General features: G+C 33.5%; 2 protein-coding genes across 2 annotated transcripts; both read right to left on the bottom strand.

Moving 5' to 3' along the window:
- Positions 1–82: 82 nt before the first annotated feature.
- Positions 83–3466, bottom strand: LOC132166621 (cytokinin dehydrogenase 3-like). Its single transcript, XM_059577470.1, has 5 exons — positions 2878–3466; positions 1418–1545; positions 1036–1320; positions 508–770; positions 83–399 (listed from the first exon to the last, which is right to left on the bottom strand). Exons 1-5 carry the CDS (start codon positions 3464–3466, stop codon positions 105–107), a joined length of 1560 nt encoding a protein of 519 aa, XP_059433453.1. The 3' UTR covers positions 83–104.
- Positions 3467–10664: 7198 nt separating this feature from the next.
- LOC132166434 (cytokinin dehydrogenase 3-like) lies at positions 10665–13492 on the bottom strand. The gene is made up of 4 exons (XM_059577249.1): positions 12832–13492; positions 12360–12487; positions 11419–11694; positions 10665–11332 (listed from the first exon to the last, which is right to left on the bottom strand). Exons 1-4 carry the CDS (start codon positions 13457–13459, stop codon positions 10766–10768), a joined length of 1599 nt encoding a protein of 532 aa, XP_059433232.1. The 5' UTR covers positions 13460–13492; the 3' UTR covers positions 10665–10765.
- Positions 13493–14048: the final 556 nt, after the last annotated feature.

Genomic DNA, 14048 nt, shown 5'->3' with positions numbered 1-14048 from the left:
TACGAGAAACATAAATGTAAAATTCAAACTACAAACGAAAAAGGATAGCCTTATATTTTCCCTGCAATACTTTCAATCGATCACATGTATTTATGCTTATAAATTTAACTGTTATTAAAAATTCTTTGTCCTGGTGATAGTATCATTTTGGGGTCAAATAGAGCCTTTCTCTCAAGCACAGTTCTCCACTTGATGCCAAAATGCTTTTCCCATTCTTCCTTTGTCTTGTGGTTAGGAAGATACTGCTTAACCTTAATACCAGCATCATAGCAAAACTGAAGTATGTCTTTGTTTTGTGCATCAAAGGGTTCCCACTCATCAAGCCCACTTGAATGCAAAAACCCTATGGTGTAGAAAACATCTTCATCTGGTGTTACCGCAGTCATCCTATCATCCCACCTGCAAGTAACATAAATTATATTAATATTACATATTTATTTATTCATATGTGTGTGTATATATATATATATATATGCATTCATTTACATGGTATTTCAGAAGACCTACTTGTTTCGGTTCATGGGGTAAAAAAGTACAAGTCCTGTGGTAATATTGCGCTTCAGAACAATGTCCATCAAAACACCATAATTGAAATCTGAGATCTGAGATTTTGGTACAAAGAGATTTAGCCACGGTTGAGCAAGCTTTGGCTGATCATCATCATCATCTTCATTTCCTCCAACTCTACTAATAAAATCTACATATGAGACGTCTTTCTCAAACATATATCCTGTGATAAAGCTCAACCCTTCGAATAAAACTTGGAGTTCCTATCAAGTAAAACACACACATATATTAAGAGAATATTCTAAATTAATTAAAGTAATTAATTACTGGCTGTTGATGATTATAATATGAAAAATGTTAAACTTACAAACAAATCTTTTTAAAAAAACTTTTACAACATGATGTGGCACAATATAATTGAGTTTCTCAAAAGTTAAATTTATCTCATTTCCAATCATGTTGTAAAAGTTTTTTTTGTAAAATTTGTTTGTAAGCCTAGCATTCCTCTTATAATATATGTATATATACCTCGTCCACAGACTCAAGAGTGTGATCATCATAATATTTGGCGACTTCTAGGCAGTAGATAATTCCATATTTTTTAATTAGAGAGATAATTCTGGAGTGATCGTTTGATGGAAAAAAGGACAATCTCCAATCACCAGGAGAGCCCAGAGAACCCTGATTCATGAGAAGTTGACCTTCCAGGTAATTGAGTGCATTGCTTTGCTTCCTTCCATTGGTTGAAATCAAACGTTGTTGGTCTCTAGCAAATGCTGAGAAGTCATTGTAAAGCATTCGAACCCATTTGACCTTTATAACAATATTAACAGCACATGGTAATTAATTAATAATTAATTATGGATGTAGATCTTAATCATATATAATAATGTGCTTAATTTGTAAGTACCCTCTTTGGTGATGGCTCCAGGGGGATTCTCGCTCTGGTTATAATTCCAAATTGACCTAAACCTCCAAGAACTGCATAAAAGAGATTCGTATTCTTTTCTGGAGAGCAAGTCACAAAATCTCCCGTTCCTGTATCAAACAAAGCACAAACCGGCTGATAAGTAAACCCTAATTATAGATATAGCTGCATGCAGATGCAGTAAAATTACAAGGTTACATAAATTAAGATAAATGTTTGATTTTCATTTTTTGTTCATCTTTATACAAGAAATTGTTAAATCTACCATTAATACGTGAGACTATATATAAGTCTTATAGATTCAATAGTAAATTATGAACAAAAAATAGGCAAAAGATGTATGTATAATATTTCTCTAAACTAAAATATTATATAGTGACGTGGTGTGGATATAAATAACAATAGTCCCACTCAAACAATTACATGACAAATAATTAGACAGTTCTTCCACATATCAGACAAGTCCATCAGGAATGATCACCTCTAAAGAACCTCTCCTTAAAATTAAGGGTCACTATTCTAGAAAATAGGTATATGTGCCCACTACAATCCTAAAAGGTCTTTTCGTGGCAAATAATAATTAGATAGCTTTAATTTGCACAAATTATACAACTCCATCAGGGATCACTTCCTCCAAGAAGCCTCACGTTAAAAGGGTCGTCACTATTCCAGAAAATAGGTATACGTGCTCACTAACCCGGCCTGAAAACGTACTCTCTCCACGGCAGGCAAATAGTTAGTTTTTGCACAAATTATACAACTCCAATATAAGGGATCATTTCCTCCGGGGAGCCTCACGTTAAAAGGGTCAGTATTACCAAATAATTAGACGACTCTTGCACAAATCAGACAACTTCACCAGGAATCACCACTAGGGAGTCTCACTTTAAAAGAGCCACTATTCCCCCCTTAACAAAAAAATGCATGCTCACTACAACCCTAAAAACTCTCTCCATTCAGTTTTAATCTCAAAACTATGGCCGTGTTTGTCAAGGGACTTGAAAAATGAAGTTGATTCAAACGGTAGCAGATTTGATTGATGTAAGAAAAAAAAATAAGAATGTTTTATATGAAAAAGTAAAAAATAAAAAAATAAAAAAAATAAAAATTGTTTTATAGTGATTTTTTTATTTGAATAGTAATAAAAAGTGGTTTATGTGACGTAAAAAGTACAAAAATTAGGGTTAATTTTCACAAAAATAGTAGGGTACACCAAGACTGACATTTTTCTGGTGACTTTTTCCTTATTTTACAGGAACCTGCAGTACATACATTCGGCCGTGCAAAAATCTGCTGAAACACAAAATCATGATTAAACCAAACTAACTAACCACAAATTAAACAAATGAAAGGATCCTCGTATTAGTCAACATATATGTTCGACTAGCTAGGAGCGTGGAAAAAACCTACCGACTTTTGGTTTCCAAAAACTATTTTCATACCAGTGATAACATCCATTTCAAACACGTTGTTGATCTGTGGACCAAAACGGAAGGTTTGCCCGCTAATCCCGGCATTGGATAGTGTCCCCCCAACAGTTAGGTACACGTAGTCAGTCCACGACACCGGTGAAAGTCCATGTTCTAGTGTTGCACGCAACACATCCCCCCAAAGCTGCTCCCCTCCCACATCGGCAAAAAATCCCAACGAAGGGCTCCACGAGACTACAATATTTCCACGCTCTTCCAAGGCTCTCATATTCACCACCACCCCATCACGAGCCATTGCCTGCCCGCGGACAGAATGGCTCTGCCCTGCAGCAGCTATATTAAAATGAGAAGAATTATTGTTCGCAAATTTTATCAAGGATGCAATATCATTTATGGAAGATGGGTAAAGAACTGCGGCTGGGATCTCTTTAACGATATTGCCGTAATCGCTAGAGGCTTGATTAATGGCATCAGGGTCATTGCGGAGCGTGGTTGATATGGGAAGGTTTTGAAGCTTTGGTGGGCTTGACATGATCAGAGGGCTTATATATATAAATATTATGACCATGAAATATGCTATAATTGGAAAGTTTTCTGCCATTGTTGAGAGAGGAAGAGAGGAAATGATTGAAGAAGGAGGTGATGGTTGTGGAGGGAGAGTATAAAGATTGGGTGATATATATAGAGGAAAGTTGCATGGAAATGGATGAAAGCCTTTGGCGTTTGCATATAGGAAATGAGGTCATGATCTACGTACTGTATGTTTGTTCAAAGATACGGAAGGACAAGATCTTGGATTCATTCTTCGCATCGGGAAACTACCACTTGCCTTCAATAATTTAGTTACCTCGAACTTAATTTGTAATTTTTTTTTTTTCAAATATTTTAATTTTTGAAATGTATCTTACTAATCTATTATTCAATTTGCAATATCTCTCATTTATTAGTGTTAACTTACGCAGCATGCACATGGCATGTCAGTACGTACATGTGATGTAAATTCTTGTTTTACAACCATAAAATTTATAAAATACAACTATCATGTCTCTCATAAGATGAGAGAGGTGTGTAGGAGGATTCAAACATGTAGTGACCTACCATCAAGGGTAGTGGTTAAATGGTTCAATGGTTCAAGAAAGTTTTCAAGTGGTCAGGGCATGTACTAGGGCGTGGGTTCGAATTTTTGCAATGAAAAATTTGCACATATGTTTGATTAATATTAGTCATTTTAGATTCTCATTGATGCACTGGTGGGGTTGGGTCAGATTATGGTTCAGTCAGACTTGAGAGAGAGCCTGCGGTTCTCACCGTCTAGGCCCTTCCTGTGCAGCTTTAAGCGGGTAAGTGTTAATATGATCATGTCTAAGTAGGATAGCCACAATTGGTCTTTTCGGCCTACCATTTTTGAATAAAAAAAAAATAAAAAAAATAAAAAAATAAAAAAATAAAAGAACAACTCCCTTAGAGGTCACTCACATTGACCTTATTTATTGGTATTCATATCATTTTTCTTTATTAAATGTTTTGATAATTTTTAATGAATAAGTTCCACATCATGTTGGTATCCAGTCATATATTAATAAAAGAGTTAGTATTTCTAACATTTCTCGTATTGCAAAAATGAAAAGTTTGAAAAGAGATTACAAATTTGATGGTAAATGGAGGTGAAGTTTCCTCCTCTGTCTTCCGGCCCCTACAAGTCAACGACAAAGAATTAATGCTTGTACGTAGGATTGAAATTTACATGTTAAATGTTTTTGTGTTTATGTAGGCTGTATATATGCATGATCCTGATCATCAATGAATTAGATTGGAAGCAGGAAACTATTGAAGAGGGTGTTGGGGAGGTGTTTGGTGGTACCGGCCGGTGTAGGTGAAAGTCGCAGGAAACTAGGACGCAAGAGTCTTTGGCTTTTGTATAGGAAATTAATGACGTCGTATTCTGACGCATACATGCATGTTTATTCAAAGATACGGCGGTAGGACAAGATCTTGTTCTTGGATTTCATATTTTTCTTCTCTGTCTTCCCCCAACGATATGAATTAATGCGACCGATCCTTTTACAGGATCAAATTTTGACATGTTAAACGTTTTTTTGTGTGTTTGTGTATGCATCATCATGATCATGAAGATTCGAAGCCAAACACTGGAGATTTTCTCACCAAGATCTCGATTCCCTTTTCTCTCCAAAAACGTACGTCACGAATTGATTAACATTTATATATATATATATATATATTTTTTTTTTTTATTCATGATCATGAAGATTCAAAGCCACCCACAGAAGGGGAAATAATAGGTGTTATTCTAGTATTCTTTTAGTGTTCTCCTAATTGTGATGTGGCTTTTAAAATTATTAATAAATTAAAAGTCAATAATGATAATCTCAAATTTAACGATAATTTTAAAAGTGACATCACAATTAAAAAGATACAAAAAAAAAAAAAAAAAAAAAACCTAGAAAAACGTACACTTAATATTTCCCCCACTTAAGTCTTTATTCTTGTGGGTCTATCAATGACCAACCCAGAAGAATAGAGTACCGTTTGAATCATAATCTCATGTCGCTTTTGAATGTTGTTTGCATATCTACGGGATATATGAAAACGGTCAAATTTTCAAAATTCATCACAAGGATCTTGAAGATTTCCTTTTGATTTGGCTCAGGAATTGTCACAAATCATCGGTGGGAAAAGAAGAATATTCGGGTAGACATCAAACCAGATTTTCTTCATTGTAGATGATCTTGTTTGCCTCTATCTAAGGGCTACAGGTTATCCCACCAAGTCAATTTGGATTCCTGTGATAATTAATCACCCAGGCCCAGCCGCCCGTACGTGTTGTCTCACTCCAAATTCAACGACCCTGTCAATTTTGAGTTAGGGGGCTCTTAGGCTCTGTTTGCCCATGGTAGAAATAAATAAATTCTTATACTATTTCTCTCAAAATTAACTTTTAATATTTTTATTTTTTACGTCACATTATTCACTTTTTATTACTATTTAAATAAAAAAAATCACTACAACATAATTTTTTTTTTTTTTTCACTTTTTTCATACAAATTAAAACCTTTTTTTTTTTTACCATATCAATCAAATCTGATATATAGTTGTAGACCACTTCCTTTTTTTAAGGCCATTGACAAACATAGTTTAGGGTCTTTTTACTTTTTATTTTTATTTTTTTTGTAACTATAATTTTTTACTTAAGAGTTAATATATACACATCAAAACTACATATATATCGATCTTTAATGGCTTATATACTAAAATATGCTAGTTGTTTTTTGAAGACAAGTATAAGAAGAAGTATATACCTTGATGGGGATAAGTATTCCTTGTGGGTTCCACTCTATTTGTCTCTACATACAAGATAATCAAGCTGTCAAAAGAAAATAAATCAGAATGTTCCTTCCTCATGAAAACATTGCATTAATACAGCAATTAATGCAATATATATGGAGAATCTCAATCCATAACTACAGAATCACACCCATTTAATAAGGAATACAAATTCCAAGATATCATAGACTCTCTTAGATATGCTATCTCTCCAGCTACATTGAGCTTGTAATTCAACAAGTGTAAAAACCTATACGATTTCTTTATTTTGTAGGTTGCCCATAGGCTGCATACAAAAAATACTGCACCAAAATACGTAATCTATGTTGATGACTTATTAATATAGCAAAGAAATATGATCAAGCCATAGGCACGCGGGAGAATCAGGTGGATTAACTTACAAGATTTGGTCCTGTCAGTGTACGTCAATGTTATATATTTATAACCATAGATTTTAGTTGAAGATCACAAAAGATTTTAGTTATAAAGATGTAGGCACCATGCGTCCCTATTATTTTAACACTGAAGTGTACAATTGAGAGTTGAATGTCATGCATGCGCGCGTATTCATGCATTCAAAGTCTACGTGGCGTGGTACTCTCAGCTAAAAAAGGACATAAATTTTTTTTAAATTGGTTTGGAAGAAATTTCCTTTAACCTACTTCAATAGGTGACAAGTATATATAATCTTTCACATATTTTTTAAAATATTTTTAAGAGCCATTTATTCTCATTCTACTAACCTAAGAACCTAAACATTAATCTTTTAAAAAAAAAAAAAAAAATATTGAATGACACTTGCCACTTATTGAAATAGGTTGAAGGAAATTTCCTCCAAACTGGCTTGGAGGAAATTTGTCTCCGCTAAAAAATCAATCTTCATCCACTAAATGTTATGAAAGACCATATCACATAGACTTTGGGTGGATAGGGGTAATGGGTGATCGATGTATAGTATTACTCATACGTAACCTGTTACAAAAATAACTCGTGGTTTTGTTTCGGCATAAAATATTGGGATAAATGTAAAATTGGTCATTGTGGTTGACCTAAATTACAAATCACTCTAGGTAGTATAACAAATAATTTATAGGTCCTTCTAGTTAGCCTAAATTATAAATCATTCAATGTGGTATAAAAAATAATTTATAAGTCCTTAGGGTAGGCCAAAATAACAGTTTAGTCCATGAAATCAATTTTCTTGCTCTAAAGACAAATGCCAGTTTAATAAAAAGAGTAATCAAACTTTCTCCAACTTAATTTAAAGGAAAACTTTGCCACAATTTATTAACTTGAATGTTGTTTTTATTTATTTTTTAATGATTAGAAGATGTGACTGTCAAATTATCGCAAAATGCTCCCAAATCGTGGCGAGGAAGATGAAAATGAGATAGGGTTACGTACGGAGTAAAATTTTGGGGATAGAAGAGATTATGTTAATTTATTGTAGCAGTATGACTTGAAGTGATGACTGATGTGTAATCTTAGCTGGTGTCCTAAAATGATGCTAACATATGTCGTGTTTTTATTGGGTATCACATGACAAAGTAACGGATTATGTTAAGTTATTTAATAGAAATTGATTTTAGGGAGTAAACTGTTATTTTGGCCTACCCTGGGGACCTATGAATTATTTTTTATACCACAGAGTTATTTGAAATTTAGGCCAATAATATATAACATAGATTAATTTTGCATTTATCCCTAAAGTATTTCATTCCAATGAAAATATGTATTCTTTTTTTTAGAAATATACTATTTTTTTTTTTTAAATGATCAAAATTTGAAAAATAATATCGAAACTATTTTTAGCTATTTGGCTTTCGTAGGAAATTATTACCACACCACCTAGGACTTAAGCTTTAAGTAGGACCGAAACCACCACCAAAAACCATCCCTCCATGCTCCCAAATTACATCGATTAGTAAGTGTATATAATTCATGAAATACGAAAAATATTCTTCAAAAAGAACTTTAGCTTAAAAAAAAAACAAATACATTGAACTATATATATATTTCACTAAAGACTTATCCTTTGTTACTATGTTCCACTTGTGTCATTCGATAAATGAGGTGGCTTTTAAAATTATAATTTAATTAAAAATCAATAATAATTAATTACAAATCAAATGGTAATCGATTTTAGAATAACTTCTAACATTACTCATGCATAAGTGTTTTCTTTTTCTAAGATATTTCTTCACCAAATGCCCAAGACCATGACTATCAAGTATCTGGCCCATTAGTGAAAGTTCTGAGCAGCAGGCTATGCCCAACTAGAAAACACGAGGCTGTTGTACATATTAGAGAAAATTCCAAGCAATATTAAATTATATATATATATATATATATATATATATATATATATATATGGGCTTCATAAAAATTGATAAGCTTCAAAAGGCAGCTTATCGTTATTTTAAAAAGAAAAAAAATATATATATGAAGTGTTTGTTGGATAGATAAAGTGTTTTTTTTTATAAAAATAAAAATAAAAATTGAGTTTAATTAAAGGATTAATTTCCTTTAATTTATCCGTCCTCGTGGCAAAAAGGGCTAAAAAAGCAGGGGTATATATGATATGAGAAACATAGTAGTTTAATAGTTGCAGGCATGTTATGTTATAGTCAAAGATCTTAATAATGAGGTTGTCCGAATGTTTGGATCCTGTCATGGAATTAGAGTGAAAAAGGCAGAAAAAGAAGGGTATATTGTATTAAGCACTTGAGAAAAGTCAAGGATGATTTTGGGTGGAAATTACTCATGATGTTTCCTGGTTGCCCGCGAGCTGCAATACGAGTTGGAAACATGCTTTATGGATTTACAATTAAACGTCTGTAAAACAAGTTTGTCTGTAATTAGCCCGCCTTCAGGCCGTAAAGCATGTGTTTCTTTTTTCCTAATTAATCATTACCAATTCAACCCCTCTCTCTCTCTCTCTATATATAGGCTCCCCCACCCTAGGCTGGGACTGCCTATCACTAGCTTTGGAATCTTGCCCCCTTTCTTTTTTTTTTGGATGTTGGGCAAGCCTGTGTTTTTAATTCCCTTTAATCATTATATAAAGGTTAATTTAGTGTTTATTACTGAAAAGAGAAAAAAAGGTTATGGGGATCGAGAACTTTACCTGAATTTGTGTCAAATTTGGGTGTGATTAATGACTTTTGTATGTACTAATGTACACGTATTAGTAATCTATACTCACATTTAATTTTTATTTCATTGAGTTGATATGACAATTAATATTCCTCCGCTTTTGGATCCTGCCTTATTAAAAAAAAAATTGAAAATTTGATAAACATTACCGCATCAATCCAATGAAATGAGAGTGTAATATTTAACATTGAGTAATGTTAACTAGTAGAAGATTATTATTCAACTGAGATAACGTGACAGTAAAAATTAACTCTTATTTTAATTTATTATTATTTTTTTTTTAAGTGTTCTCATCAAATTGTATAGTAATCATATAAGAATGCTAAATATAGCATTACTCTACAAGTGCCACATGACATAACACAGTAAAAAAAACCGAGTTATGCTATAAATCATATTTTTATCACACAATTATCTCACTGTGCTGATATAGAAGTCTCAACCAACCTTTGGATAAGTTGTTTTTTTTTAAAAAAAATAAATAAATTCAATAATTGATTAGGATCGATGCGATGTTAGCATTATAAGATAAAAATGTTGTATATAACAATAAAAAAAAATAAAAAAAAAAAAAAAAAAAAAGAAAAATTATGGTACTCATAGCAACCGTTGGTCTCATTCAGGTTAAAGCTCACGTAATTGAAAATAGGGCCTTTGTCATGTTTTTCTCCATAATCCTCCTGAATCCTTAACAACAAATAAGCTAGCTAGCTTAACTTCTTATCCACAGCCAGCTACCTATATATGATCACCCTTAACCAGCAAGCTAAAGATAATTGTGATAGCAACCAAGACTTTTTTTTTTTTTTCCTCGGCAGACCCGTAAACTTTTATATATATTCCTCAAACAAAAAAAGAAATAATAAAAACTTATATATATATATATATATATATATATATATTCCATATGAAGCCAACATTGTTTAAACATTACGTTATCTACAGGATTCCCATCATTAAAAACAGAACCGTGTATCAGAAGTTAGGTAAGCAACAACAGTTTGACCAAGAAAATAGCATCAAGGAAATTTTCAATGGTCATCAGTGGGTACTCCAACTGGATTTGGGGACCATTAAGTTCGAACTACATGCATGAACAATCATAATTAATATCGTCCGATAAATAAATAATTAATAAAACAAAAGGCAAGTAGAGTGAAGAATATATATGTCCAATAATATATAGCCATTAATTAATATGGACCCTCAAGAGTACAAAAGATATATTAATTATATCTCCTACATGAAATTCCTGAAAATTAAATTAACTACTCATCAACAGTGATACAAAAAACCCTCAACAAAAGAAAAAAAGGATAATTATTATAATAACCCAATTTCCCCTTCTAATTAATTCTAATTAAACTCCAATTACTGGTACTAATAATTAATAGTTGATGCACTAATTGTCATTGAAAATTCTCTGTCCTGGTGATAGAATCATTTTCGGATCAAACTGATATTTTCTCTCTTGAAAAGTTCTCCATTTCTTTCCAAAATGTTTTTTCCATTCTTCCTTTGTCCTGTAATATTTGGGAAGATATTGCTTAACCTCAATTCCAGCATTATAACAAAACAGCAGTATCTCTTTGTTTAGCACATCAAGGGCTTTCCAGTCATCAAACCCACTTGAATGCAAAAACCCTATGGTGTAGAAAACATCCTCATCTGGTACAACCGCAGACATTCTATCATCCCACTTGCTGCGGTTCAGGGGATAAACAAGAACAGGCCCTGTTGTAATATTACGGTTAAATACAATGTCCTTGAAAACACCAGAATTGAAATCCGAGATTTGAGATTTCGGCACAAAGAGATTCAGCCACGGATGAGGAACATCCCATAGTCCTTGTGACTGAAGCTTTAGCTCTCCACTTCGGACTCTATTGAGAAAATCTACATATGAGATATCTTTCTCAAATTTATATCCCGGGATAAAGCTCATTCCTTCAAACATATTTTGGAGTTCCTATTAAGAAAAAAAAAATTATATTAGATTATTAATTAAAATTAATTTGCTAGAAGGATATTGATGATGTATATATATATATGTACCTTGTCTACAGAATTAATGCTGCGATCATCATAAAATTTGGCCACTTCTAGACAGTAGATGATTCCATATTTGGTTACAAGGGCAATAATTCTGGAGTGATCGGATAATGGAAAAAAGGATGATCTCCAATTATCAGGAGGACCCTGGTCCATGAGAAGTAAACCTTCCAAGTAATCAAGTGCATTCTTTTGCTTCCTTCCATTGATTGAAACCAAATGCTCTTGGTCTCTAGCAAATGCTGAGAAGTCATTGTAAAGCATTCGAACCCACTTGACCTAGAAACAAATAAATTCACAGATATTAGCCAACAATATTGCCGTGCTATTTTTTATTGACTTAAACTTTTAAGATAAATACTGATGATTTAACATATATATATATATATATATATATATATTAGTATCCAAACCAATGTTATAAGTTCAAATCTTAATTCTACCGCTTAATTAAAAGAGTTTGCGAGTTCAAATTTCCTCAACAATATATAACGACAACAAGAGCAATTTACCCTCCACCCCAAAAAAATAAAAAAAATTGTGGTCCCTAGCTTGTTAGAATATATATGGAGTTAATTAATAGGACAAGAAATTACTTTTTTATTGGCAAAGTAAAAGAGAGAATGAGATGGTTTTTAGGCTTGATCCGAATGCTTAATTATGTGATGTACACAACCAGATCTATATTAATTGGATTTGCTTAGTGAATTTAATCGTTATATCTTGATAATAATGCCAAAAAAAAATTTAAAAAAAAAAAAAAAAAAAATTGTGGAGTAGTTGGGGATGGATTTTTATCAGTCTTTATCATCATCATGACAGTAGTGATGATGATGATGATAACACATTACTGAGTTAAGGAAACTTCAAAAATCGACATTAGACTGGACAGCGGGAACGACAAAAATAAATCTAAGTCAATGGTGATCTGCACATGTACATACCCTCTTTGGTGATGGCTCTAGGACAATTCTGGCTCTGGCTATAATTCCAAACTGCCCCAAACCTCCAAGAACCGCATGAAAAAGCTTCGTGTTCTTTTGTGGTGAGCAAGTCACAAAATCCCCTTTCCCTGGATGCAAACAAGTGAAAAACCTCATCAGTTAACTCTAACTATATAGTATATATATATAGCTGCATGCTACATGCAACAAAATACAAGTTTATATATATATATATATATAAAAGTAAAATATTAGTGAATAATTAAACCAAACCAACCAACCAACTAGAAATTAAACAAAACGACAATTTAAGCTCTGTCTAGGACCCCGTGTGAGCTAATGTCCAAAAACTTTTCAAACGTAGGCCCCATTGAGAAGACTCATTATAATATGAGTCAATATATCTTTAAAAACCCACTATATACATATATATATCGATGTCATTTTCCGCTTTAAAAATTGAGAATAATACCATTGATGACATCCATTTCGTACACATTGCTGATCTGAGGACCGTAACGGAAGGTTTGCCCACCAATCCCGGCATTAGAGAGCGTCCCCCCAACCGTTATGTACAAATAGTCGGTCCACGACACCGGTGCAAGTCCATGTTCAAGCGTGGCATGCAAGACATCTACCCAAAGCTGCTCCCCCCCTACGTCAGCATAAAACCCCATGGAAGGGCTCCAGGAGACAGTGATTCCGTAGCCATTTCTGTGGTTTTTTAAGGATGTCATGTCCACGACAACCCCATTTCGAGCCATTGCCTGTCCTCGAACAGAATGGCCTTGGCCTCTGGCAGCTATAGTGAAAGGAGTGGAGCTAGTGTGCGCAAACTTTATTAAGCTTGCAATATCATTGACGGAAGATGGATAAAGAACAGCGGCTGGGATCTCTCGAACAATATTGCCATAATCCGTAGAGGCTAGTTTGATGGCATCAGGGTCATCGCGAAGCCTGTTTGCGACTTGGAGGGTTTGAAGCTTGGCTGGCAGCAAATTTGTCCACGGGTTTGGATTTCCTAAGGTGGGCATCAAACGGCTTATGTATGTTAAGAAAATGACTATGAGATATGGTATTGTTGGAGAATTAGCAGCCATTTTTGGAGAGAGGAAGAAAGGAAACGAGTGAAGGAGTTGGTGGTGTTTGTGGTTGTGGTGAAGAGAGAGGGAGAGGTTGGGTGGTATATATAGAGGAAACTTCTTTTTTTTTTTTTTTTTTTTAAACAATTAGATGGGGAAAGTGAAAATTACAAGGTGGCCCTTACCACATATGAATGGAGAAAAAGAGGGAAAAGGAAGTGTGAATGCTTCCAAATGTAAGATTGGTGGCAGCCCACTTTGTAACATAATGTGCTCTAAAATTAACACTCTAGAGGCTTTAGAAGCTACCTAGGAAGCCAGCTTAGATAAAATGTCTTCAATAATGGGAGCAATGATCCATTCCAAGATAAAGATGATCCTTTGTAATTGCTAGGATAGCACATAGGGAATCTCCTTCCAAGAGAAGATTGCAAATTGTCATTAAGGAGGCAAGGTTCATAGCTAACATGGCAGCATGGGCTTCACCAGTAGCAACATCAATATAAGAGAGTTTATTAGCGACAACACTTAAGATGTTTCCTTTATCAATAGAAAGAATATATGAAGATGTTCCATTATGAATCTTATTATTCCTCGGTTAGCAACA

This window comes from Corylus avellana, chromosome ca11 (genome assembly GCF_901000735.1).
Source record: "Corylus avellana chromosome ca11, CavTom2PMs-1.0".
NCBI lineage: Eukaryota > Viridiplantae > Streptophyta > Magnoliopsida > Fagales > Betulaceae > Corylus > Corylus avellana.
The sequence above is the reverse complement of the archived record's forward strand: the minus strand, read 5'-3'. Positions and strand labels throughout refer to the sequence as shown.

Bases quoted from the DNA above. Each gene is read 5' to 3' on its own strand.
- LOC132166621 (XM_059577470.1), bottom strand. From the start codon at position 3,466: ATGGCAGAAAACTTTCCAATTATAGCATATTTCATGGTCATAATATTT. The intron at 1,546-2,877 runs GTATGAAAATAG...TGTTTGATACAG, and splicing joins TGAAATGGATGTTATCACTG to GAACGGGAGATTTTGTGACT. The intron at 1,321-1,417 runs GTACTTACAAAT...ATTGTTATAAAG, and splicing joins TGGAGCCATCACCAAAGAGG to GTCAAATGGGTTCGAATGCT.
- LOC132166434 (XM_059577249.1), bottom strand. From the start codon at position 13,459: ATGGCTGCTAATTCTCCAACAATACCATATCTCATAGTCATTTTCTTA. The intron at 11,695-12,359 runs GTATGTACATGT...ATTTGTTTCTAG, and splicing joins TAGAGCCATCACCAAAGAGG to GTCAAGTGGGTTCGAATGCT. The intron at 11,333-11,418 runs GTACATATATAT...TTTTCTTAATAG, and splicing joins GCATTAATTCTGTAGACAAG to GAACTCCAAAATATGTTTGA.